Source organism: Sardina pilchardus, chromosome 14, assembly GCF_963854185.1.
Source record: "Sardina pilchardus chromosome 14, fSarPil1.1, whole genome shotgun sequence".
Lineage (NCBI taxonomy): Eukaryota > Metazoa > Chordata > Actinopteri > Clupeiformes > Clupeidae > Sardina > Sardina pilchardus.
In genome coordinates this window covers 31,244,565-31,255,928 of record NC_085007.1, presented here as the reverse complement: position 1 = coordinate 31,255,928, position 11,364 = coordinate 31,244,565, and the positions used below count along the sequence as shown (strand labels likewise).

The following is an 11,364-nucleotide window of genomic DNA, read 5'->3' as shown; positions in this document are numbered from 1 at the left end:
CGCCCGACCGGTGTTGGTGTTGGATGGTCTCACGTTGAAAAATTGTCAAGAATATCTATTTGACAGTCACAGTGCATCTTGTATATCCTACCGAAATTATATTTTTCGGTGTTCTGAAGGTTTTGTCTCTATATTAATCTCCAAGAGCTATGTTAGGCTTAACATAGAACTTGACCAAGTACATTCGAGTGAGGTACCGTCGACAGAGCCCATGCTGCCACTGCTTAGCCGACCTAGCTAACATCAACGAAGGTTTGGGTTTATGCTTCTATAGTTCTACGATAAAATGAAGTGTCACTACGAAGTGCTTGGCGTTAAAAGGGACGCGACAGACGATGATTTGAAAAAGGCCTACAGGAAGCTAGCATTGAAGTGGCATCCAGGTGAGAATTCTCTAATGTTGTGAACATAGGGCTAGACATCCGCCATTGGTGTTTTAATGTTTAAGGGAATGGGAGGCATACATGAGTAAAGCGCATTGAGTGCTAGTGAATGCAGTTTATTGACTATCAAAGATCAGAGATTTTAGCATGCCTTTCTGATTAGGACTGTAATGTTAAGCGCCCTTTTCATTATTTTGACGGTTTCGTTGTCATTGGAACAGGTAGGCAATGGTGTTTGCATCGTACGCTAAGATGTCCTGCTTTCATTGTTATGATGATTAGCGACGATATTCTGTGTACGCTGTGTATTCACTGTTTGTTTTAAATGCCAGACAAAAATTTGGATAACGCAGAGGATGCAGCGGAGCAGTTCAAGCTAATCCAGGCGGCCTATGACGTTCTCGGCGACCCGCAGGAGAGGGCCTGGTATGTTTGTGTTTATGTTTGCGTTTATGCTAATGCTTCTTTTGTCCATAGCGACTTACGTCATCCATAAACATTGCATTACCATTAAAATCATCAGTTTACAGTAAAGCTATGTAGCTATACTACTAATAAGGAATGCACATATTGATAGTAGATCATAAGCCATAACCATAATAACCATAAACATGTACAAATCCACCTCTAAGAAATTATGTTAGATGTAGGACTAACTAGTAGGACCTATAGATGATAGGTTTTTGAATGAAGATTGTCCTAAAACTATCGCTAGAAAGAGTAGCAGGTAAATCATTCCACTAATGAGGGATCACAGAAGAAAATAATATTGACTGTGACCTCTTTGTGTCTATGGAAGACTGACATGTCAGATGGTCATCAGGGGACCGCAGTGGGTGAAAGGGAGCGTAGAGCTGGGTCATGGAATTAAGATAGAAAGGTGTAGATTCATTGGAAGCCAGTGAACAGTAACTAACAGAGGGGTTACATGTGTCTTCTTTGGTTGATTAATAACCAGATGTTGCTGCATTTTGAAACATCTGTAATGGTATCACTACACAAGCAGGTAGGCAAACTAACAATGTATGGCAGAAGTCCAGTTTGGAAAAAAACATGGCCTGTGCAAGAAGATGTTGGCATATTGTAGTAGTAGTAGTAGTAGTAGTAGTAGTGGTTGTTGTAGTTGTATTTGTAGTGTACCTGTTGGGAGAAGAACAAGTAGTGGCTTGCTGCTCCATTCTGAATTAGTACTGTAATGTGTAGCAAGTAGATGTAAAATGAACACATAATGCAAAAGCACGACGGGCCATGGAAATCTGTGCCATAACTGTAAAACTCAGGACAGTAAAACTTCCAAAAGTGCATAAGTGTTATTCACCATATGAGCCTAAATGTGAAAGCCATGCATGGCAGTCAATTGGAGACTGCTTGTGCAGCATAGCGTGTGGAATAAGGTCATTTGGGTGTTAAGGAAATGAGTGCATGCAGACAGACTGGTAGCATCTATATTTCACATGACGTAAGATTAGAACATACAAATGTTTTGAATTTATAATGACTGGTGGTAATGACAGAGTTGTTACAGGGTGTATTTATGAAGGTTATAGTAGAGTTAGGGGATGCATCTTTCCAGTTTTGGATTTTAGGGCTTACAGTAACTGGGGAACAGTTTATACAGCCTATACTGTATATTAATCAGACTTTTTGAAAAAAGATGAGAAAGAGACTTTATATACCCATCATTACCCGTCTGAGTGTGTCCTTGATTGGAGCATTATCTGGGGTACAGGCTAAATCAGGTGCGTTCCTCATTAACTTCAATGCTTGTTACAATGTTGTCTTATTGCTCATCTTGAAAATGTTTTGGAGATCTCAATGCTTCGTAATTTAGTATAGAGGCTTGGCTCTGAATGCATTTGTGTTCTTGGTAAAACGTAAGTATGTAAGCTTGGCTGTTGTTTACTGTTGATGTCAATTGCAGTATCTCAAACTAGATTTGTACTGTAGGTAGTCATCTGTGACCGACTAAGGAAAATGTAGCAGACTCACCTAGGATAATCTAGTAATCAGTTTCTTTGTGATGGACATGTTCAGGAGAGGTGGTTGTTCTGCTGAGCACTGCCACTAGACACAGTGACTAGGTCAAATTAATTCCAAAGCAGGACTCTTAAGTTGTTCTCTATCTCTGCCTCTCTCTGCAGGTATGACAATCACCGGGAGGCTTTACTTAAAGGAGGAGTGGATGGAGACTACAAGGATGACAGTATTGACATCCTCCAGTACTTCACTGTCTCCTGTTACTCTGGTTATGGTGATGATGAAAAGGTGGATATATCTTTCTTTACACACACACACACACACACACACACACACACACACACACACACACACACACACACACACACACACACACACAGTGCCCACCAAATAACACATGCTAAAGTTGACCAAAAGAGGAATTTAAAATAATCTTTTGGAAATTGATCCTAATGGCTTAAATAAAAAACTGAGGAAATATCCTACCTTTAAGGACAAATCAAACCAGCTAACTGGTAACCAGCAACTTTAGCATGTGTTCAAATACTTATGGAGGGCACTGTATATGGTAGTTGGCTGACGCTTTTGTTTTTCAAAGCGACTTCTAGTACATGAACACTACACTAGCCAACAACAACAGTTCCAGACAAAGCTGAAAAAGCCTATGCAGAATGGTAGTAGTAGTAATAGCAACAATAACAGTGAAAATATCAACAATGAAAATAATGAGTTTTTATATCAACATAAAACACAAACACAAAAACCATATCTCTGGAAGAGAATTGAGTCTTTAACGGGATATTCCACCATAGGGGGAATTACTCATTTCCCACCTCCCCTTGAGTTAAACAATTGTTTTTTTACCTTAATCCAGTTCATCCAGCCGTGCTCTGAGTCTGACGATACCACAAGATGCTAATAGTCTAAATCGATTCAATGATCTATGCTAGGCTGAAGCTAAAAGTTGTATCGCCAGACTCACAGAACGGCTGGATGAACGGGAAAAAGGTAAATATCAATTGTTTTACTCAACGGGAGGTGGAAAATGAGCTTGATTTCAAAAATGGCGAAATATTCTTTTAAGAATGGTAAGCCTGGTCAATGATTGTCGTTCATATTAATTAATTTATGACTATTTCAGAGACAAGTCAAAATCTATTTTAATTCTTGCAGTGTTGTGGCAGCACTTAACATAGGCCACTAGAGAGCAGCAAAAACACTTCTGACAACTCAGGGGGTATTTTATATCAATGTCATCGTTTGATTCAGATGTGAAACATTATTATTTGTTTTTATCTGTTATATGTATTAAATGCTTGAAAAGACTTACTTGACTTAAAAATGGTAAGCCAGACCAAGGATTGTCATTTAGAATGGTCAACTTATGACTAGAATGGTCAACTTATGACGAGACAAGGTCTGTTTCAGAGATTAGACAAGATCTATTTTAATTCTTGTAGTGTTGTGGCAACACTCAATATAGGCCACTAGGGAGCAGCAAAGACACTTTTGACAACTCGGGGACATTTTACATCAATGGCATTGTTTGATCCTGGTTAAACATTATGATTTGTGTTTGAATGAATAAATGTATTAATTAACAAGCATTCATTATTATTCAAGTTTTTGTGCATGTTTTTATGAAATTGCATTGTCTTTGCAAACGCCACAGTATATTGCCTTTAATCACACACTGTTGTTGTCCACTGCTCCCAGGGGTTCTACACGGTGTACAGAACCCTATTTGAATCCATCCTGAAAGAGGAGATGGAGCACAGTAAAGAGGAGGACGAGGAGGATGACGAGTTTCCACCATTCGGTGACTCAGAGAGTGATTTTGATACGGTAAGCCGTTGAATCCCTTTGAATCCCCAGTCAATGACATCCCTTAAGAAACGATCACAACTTCGCACTACAATGACCTTTCAGCTCCCCGTAGGTATTCCTCACACTGATTCCATTAGGATGGTAGTGTAACTACCCCAATTGTCCTTCCACTACAATTGCCACACACTCATCTGCAGTCCAAGTGGTCTGTGTAAACAGAAGAAGCACAATTTGTGTCCCTTGGATGGGGGTTTTGGTCCTGCTAGCATTGTGAACGTACACACCCATGTCTCACAGGGTTTGGTATTTTGTGTGCAGCTCAGATGCAAGTGGTTGATTCAGCTCAGCTCTGTCAGAGGGCTAATGGAAGTTCAAACTGCTGCTCTGTTCACTAATGGATCGTATGCATGGAAGGCTCTCTAGGCAGCTCAGTTATTTCTGGTGGAGCGATAGCTGTGTTGCACCGGTGTCCTCTGTTTGTTATATGCTGCTCCTTACATGTTCACTCCAGCACTGAATATCTTGTTTGCCCAATAATAGCAATTTTAACACACACATAAATCCTTTTACATTGTAACCTGCTGATTCACTAGGTGCAACAACCGTGTAGACACTAATTACATTAACAATAGTGGCAGATTGAAACACACCTGGCTCCACCGGAAACAAATGAGCTGCATACGGTCTGTTTGAACATAACTAAATTCTCTTTCTTTCTCTCTCACTCACCCCCCCACCCACCCACCCCTTCCTATTAGGTTGTACATTTGTTCTATGCCCACTGGCAGAGTTTCTGCACACGCAAGAACTTTGCTTGGAAGGAGGAGTATGACACGCGGCAGGCCTCCAACCGCTGGGAGAAGCGCGCCATGGAGAAGGAGAACAAGAAGGTGCGCGACAAAGCCCGCAAGGAGCGCAACGAGATGGTGCGGCAGCTGGTGGCCTTTGTGCGCAAGCGGGACAAGCGCGTGCAGGCCCACAAGAAGCTGGTGGAGGAGCAGAACGCAGCCAAGGCCAAGAAGGTGGAGGAGCTCCGGCGCAAGCAGAAGCTCAGCCAGGCCAAGTACGTCGTCGCCACGGCGACCCGCGCCGCCCACTACTAGCCCATTCTGCTTCTGGACATGATGAGGTCCGATTGTCAGGCGAATGTCAATAAAGCAGCAAAGCCTAGGGATCAGTGACTGGGGAGAGCTGGGGCTAATCAATGTGCACGGTCATGTGTATGGAGGAAGGTGTCCTCACATGGAATTAATGGGCGGGAATGAGAAGCACAGAGTAGAGAAACACTTTTCTTGAAGCTCTGACCATCAAGGAGGTGCAACATATTCAGGTGTAGGTGCCAAGTAATGCCATGCAGTCACTTAATACTCTTTATGTGCCATTCCACTGCTAGTATGTTAAATCGTCTCAAATCGTCTCTGCCTCTAAATTGTTCTAGTTGCATTTTGTTCGAGTGGTAATCTTTCCTCAACTCTCAAAAGTATTCTACACATATTTTGAGACTGAGGTCAGCCTGATGGTATTATATTAGTGACCTGGTTAACTGAGAGACACCTGTTGATCTCTAGTAGTATTTTGTGAGTATTGCCTTTGCTCATCACTGATGGTGTGGTTTGTTTGTTTGTTTGGAGACCGCACTGTCAACACAGTCCAACCACAGCCATTAATCCCACAATTCGGTTGCTTTTTCTCTGGAGAGAGAGAGTGATTGTGTTGGCTATGGTGCCCTCTGTGTGCAGGCTAGCGGAGGACTACAAAGAGCAGAGCTGGGCCGCCATGTCCGAGCTGGAGAAGGAGCTGCAGCAGATGGAGGCGCAGTACGGCCAGGAGTTTGGGGACACGTCGGAGAGCGAGGAAGACGAGGTGGACGCAGAGACACTCGAGAAGACAAACAATGGAGGTGGAGGTCCGTCTTCTGCTGAATGCACCTCTTCATTTATGCATCCACACACACACACACACACTGCCTGTGCATATGATGCACAACAGACATGTGTTGACAAGCCTACCCTTTTAACAAATACATGTTCTTATGTGCCACTCGTTTCCATTCAGAATCCCTTTCAAACCGGTTTGGTCAGAAGGTCCAAAAAGATTAATTTTAAAATGAGCTTATTTGTGCTTCAATAATTTGTGTTGATGAAGTAATATGAGATAAAAAAAATATATATTTTAACTGAACAGCTTGGTGAAGGGTCATGTTCTAAATGGAATTGTGTGGAAAATGACTTTCAGTTAGATCTGATCAGTGCAGTTGCCTACAACATGGCAAGACTTATGGGACTGTCATGTGCACTTATAGTTGATGTCCTTTCTTTTGTAGATGGTGTCCCGATAGAGGAGATGGATGATTTTGATGACTACTTATATTGTCCAGCCTGCGATAAATCTTTCAAATCTGATAAAGCGTGAGTACCATATTCAGTCATACCTGAGGCTAAGAACATTGCCATCATGTAACCATGAGCAGGGTAATAAGGGAGGACGTCCCATCACTCCAAGGCCTCATGTGCATCGTGTCGTTTCCACAGTGTCTCTGTGAGATGGCGCTGATGTTTTCAACCACAGTATCATCATGCTCTTTAGGAGCCCTCTTCAGTCAAAAATGGCTGCATTCGGATATTCTATCCTATTCTCTTATTCTATCCACTTTCCCTTGGCCTCCATAGAAAACATTATGAGGTTAAGGAAGCCTATGAAGATAAATTCATACGTACTTAGGATAAGTCAACTGTGGTGTTAAGGCTGACTGTACACTATACTAGACTGTAATTATGGATAGGCGAGTGTTATTGACCTGTGTGAAGCTGATCGGGTTTGACCTGCTGTTTGTATGTGGTATCACAATCACCTTACCTTTTGTTACAGATGCTTCAGGATACCATTTGCAAAACAAATTTGAAACGAAGCGTTGATGAATCTTACTAATTAAAAAGGCTATCCGACTGCAGCCATTGTCAGATTTGAAATTTGTAATTCGTCAAATGTACGTCAAGTTGTTGATGGCTGTAATGGTCTTGGTCTTCAGTATGTTTCATTTATTGGACTACGCTCTAAACACACTACCTTGTTCACCGGCAGGATGCAAAACCATGAAAAGTCTAAGAAACACAAAGAGATGGTGGCGTTGCTAAGGCAACAGCTTGAGGAGGAGGAGGAGTCTCTGAGCGCAAACTCTGCGGAGAGAGGAGGAAAAGAGGGGGAGAATGCGGAGGAACAGGAGGAGGAGGAGGAGGAGGTGGAGGATATTCCCCGGCAAAAGTAAGGGAGCTTTGGGCTTACTGGTGCCATTCTTACAACACAGAGATGCCTTCATTCTTAACCCTGCATCAATATAATGTGTGCTTTAGCCAAAATTGTTTTGCAAACTTTCAGGCTGTCCAAGAAGCAGAAAAAGAAAAAGAGACAGCAGAAAATGTCCCAGGTGAGTTCTGAGAAAAAAGCTGAAGTGATGTGCAAAGAAATCATGTCTTTCAGTAAACAATTCTCATCTTGTCATTCCTCATCTAGTTTGCCCACCTTTGTTCTCTCCCACCTCTCCCTTCTTTTCTTTTTGTATTGACAACCTCTACTGGCATCCTCTGTTTCCGTTAGCAACCTGCTGAAGAACCAGAGAAGGCCCCCAGTCCGCCTCCAGAGGGTCGCTCTGAAGAGCAGTCAGCAGCAGAGCTGTCAGCAGCAGCAAAGCCGTCAGCAGCAGAGCCATCAGCTGCAGAGCCATCAGCTGCAGAGCCATCAGCTGCAGAGCCTGGTGCTGCAGAGGAGCCTCCTCCACCAAGTGAGGACCGTTCAGATGAAATGAGTCCAGAAGGACTTGCAGCCACAAACAATAAAAGGTGCGCCGTCAGACTCATTTACACGGATAGCTTTTAGGTTGTGCTTCTTAACCCTCCTGTTGTGTTCATTTCATGCGTACTAGTTTTGTGTTCCCGTTTTTATCAATTTATGTTCTATTTCATATTACCAGTGGTTGCTTCCATTTGCTATGGCCTGCAGGCCTCAATTCAATTCAAGTTCATTTATATAGCACATTTCACATGACATACATAGACTCAATACACTTTCAGGAAAAACATAGAAAAACACTACCAACTATGTGAAGGTTGTTTACATAGACATTAAGACACATTAAAAGTCAAATGACAAAAGTACAACATTCAAGTTAAAACGATGATAGTAATACAATTTAAGTCTTTGCACCAACTTGGAAAGGCCTTGAATTTGAACTAAAAGTCTGTTTTTAAATGAGTTCACTGATTGACTCATTGACCTGAGCTCATGTAAGTCAGAGAGGGGGAGATATTATTGGGGAAGGGTTCCAGAGGGGGCTGGCACAGAAGCAAAGAGGGGGAGGGAGGGTGTGTTTGTGTTTGTGTGTGGTTTAATGTACAGAAGCTTACAGTCCATCTGATCAATCGCTATGTGCCTGGACTCAATTTTATATACTGACCATTTTCTCACCCATACACTGCATACACTGGAAGGAACCATGGAAATGAACTGTAGTCTTGAGTGTACAGGGAAGACAGAAATGGGAAACTCATCCTGTGGTAACCACCATTTCACTTGCTTTTCTGTTTCTGTATTCATTTGGCCAGCTCTCTGAAAACTAAGGCGAAGAAAGGAAAGGACCCCAAGAAGGGCAGCAAGTCCCAAGTGGCTCAAGAGGCAGCTCCTGAGGTATACAGCACTCTCCAATACCCATTTGCTGCATTTAATGAGCTTTGTTTGTGTTTTCTGAACTTGTGTGTTTTGGTAGACTGTTACAAAATATGAAGCTTGAAGGTGTTGGAATGGTTGTGTATAGTTCTCATCTAATTAGTTACAATACCACCATAAATCATTCGTTTTGAGTTGGCCAGTCACTGTATTGTAAAAATCACTTCTTGAGAAAGTCCAGTACTTTTTTTGCTTGCCTTTTTGATCTATAGCTCTGGAAATAATGAAGACTACTGCAAATTTCTGATGTCATCCTATGGTTGTTCAGTGTAATTTAAATGAGTTGACGGTCATATTAAAAATGTAAAGACCACTTCAAATTTGAATATGACCATCAACTCATTCAAGTGTCACTCCGCAACCTCAGGATGACCTCAGAAAAATGTACAGTGGTCTGGAATGTTCTCCAGAACTTTACATTCATCATACTCCAGAGCTTTACATTCATGTAGTGCCTTGTGTAATGTAGGCACATCGGGTTGCCTCGAGAAGCAGCAGAACAATGTTCTGATCGGTTGTGAGCTGTGTGATTACTTGCAGCCTTTGTGATTTGCTAATTGCATTAGTTAAAAATAAAAAATCTAATCCATGTTTGCACCCTTAAAGTTTTCTTGGTACATGTGCTGTATGGACTCTGGTGTAGTATATCTGGGATGTATTCCAAGTAGGTGGTTAAGTGACGGATTAACCCAGACGAGGTCGTAAACCTCCTAATAGAAGAGCCCTTTGGCATGGAGATGGAACCCCCCAGGCTGTTCTATTATCAGGTTTACAACTTCTTCTGGATAATCAGACCTTGGTTTACCCCTAAACCACCTACTTGGACTCATGGCCTGGAGTGAGTGCAATATTGATAGCCTAACCCCCTGTGCTATTGACATGCTACAGCATATACAGGACCCAACAAGTCTGTTGTATAGATTTCTCCATGAGCCTGATATAGACATGTTGACTGTGTGTGACATGTTGCTGAAAGAGGCGAAGTACTTCCTGGCCCTTATTTGGAGCAGTGGTGTTTACATTTACCTTTATCTCCTCATTTGAGTAATATGGTGTTGAGCTGGAGCTTGTAGCACACACTTGGAGATTTTTCTGAGAAAATGATGAATACGTTCAACAATTTGATAATGCTCTCATTAAGTAAAAAATCGTCTCGCTAGAAACTTGCCTAAGATAATGTGAGAACGTATCTACCTATTATGATCCATTTATTTATCCCATCATTAGTAGTCTGATATAGAGTAGTCTGTTGTATCCATCCTATACTTTCACACAGATAACACATGCAGAAAAGAGATTATCCCTGGAATGTTGTGTTATTTCCATACACATCATGTACTGATTAATTTGTTTGTTTGCTAGTTTGTTTGTGGTCAGTGTGTTTCTTAAATCTGTTTAATCTGTTCTATGATCTGCTCTGTTTACAGGAGCTGAACCTTCGATGTGTGACCTGCCAGTTTGAGTTCTCATCGAGGAACAAACTGTTCGACCACTTGAAGACTACAGGACACGCCAGTGCACTCTCCTCTGATGCCGGTACAGCAGGCAAGAGCAGGAAAGAGAAGAGGAAAAACAGATAGCTATGACTGCATTGGCTCGGACTAAACACTTGCTCAGTTATGAACGCTATTTTTCCCCCCTTTTGTGAGAGTGGCTCTGTGAGTCATGTGAATGATGGCTATCCATAAGTTCTAAACTTGTTTTAAATTAAACATGACTTAAAAGGTCAGTGTTTTATTTCCATGTTTGTATGGTACTACAATCAGTCCTCCACACACACGTTCAAAATCATCACCAAGAACACCAGTCTTTGTAACAAAGCATTTCTGAAATCATAGCGTAAAGGATTGAGGCATGCAGTTCTTTTCAGTTGATCAAGTAGGGAAATGGCTGCCTCGACTACTGCACATTTTTCAGATGTCATCCTACGGTTGCTAAGTGACATTCAAATGAGTTGACGGTCATATTATTATATAAAATTTGCAGTGGTGTCTTCATTTTGAACATGACCGACAAAGAAAGAGAAAGGTGATTACACTTTCTACCAGATTGACTTCATAGGTGTCCTGTTACACAGATTTAATAGCCACCTTGCCAGTCATTCAGAAAGCCATGTTTCTTGTCTCTGGGGGATAAAGGAAATGAATCACCTACAGACTGAAATATATTAATTGAATTGTGATGTTGTGATTCAATTTCTTAATTGAATTGTTGACCTGCAGCCCTACTGTTTTAACATGCAGCTTAACTGAGTGTTCAGCGTTAACAGGAAAGGAAGTATAGAGGACCTGGCAGAGGGTGTGTGGTTTCGAGCTTAGTCGAATTTCAGTCAGGCATTGGAGGGGAGGGATGGTTGTTGCCTTTTTCACTTTTATCGGCACCTCTGGTAAAGGTGAGCAAAAAGAAGTATATAAGATGACTATATATACTTACATAGTCATATATACTGATATGGCAT

At 41.7% G+C, this 11,364-nt stretch overlaps 1 protein-coding gene across 1 annotated transcript; it reads left to right on the top strand.

The window, feature by feature from the left end:
- Positions 1 to 13: 13 nt before the first annotated feature.
- dnajc21 (DnaJ heat shock protein family (Hsp40) member C21) lies at positions 14 to 10,647 on the top strand. Its single transcript, XM_062553729.1, has 12 exons — positions 14 to 383; positions 716 to 809; positions 2,525 to 2,648; positions 4,077 to 4,205; positions 4,946 to 5,250; positions 5,927 to 6,093; positions 6,511 to 6,595; positions 7,269 to 7,448; positions 7,563 to 7,611; positions 7,782 to 8,023; positions 8,786 to 8,867; positions 10,334 to 10,647. Exons 1-12 carry the CDS (start codon positions 287 to 289, stop codon positions 10,484 to 10,486), a joined length of 1,707 nt encoding a protein of 568 aa, XP_062409713.1. The 5' UTR covers positions 14 to 286; the 3' UTR covers positions 10,487 to 10,647.
- Positions 10,648 to 11,364: the final 717 nt, after the last annotated feature.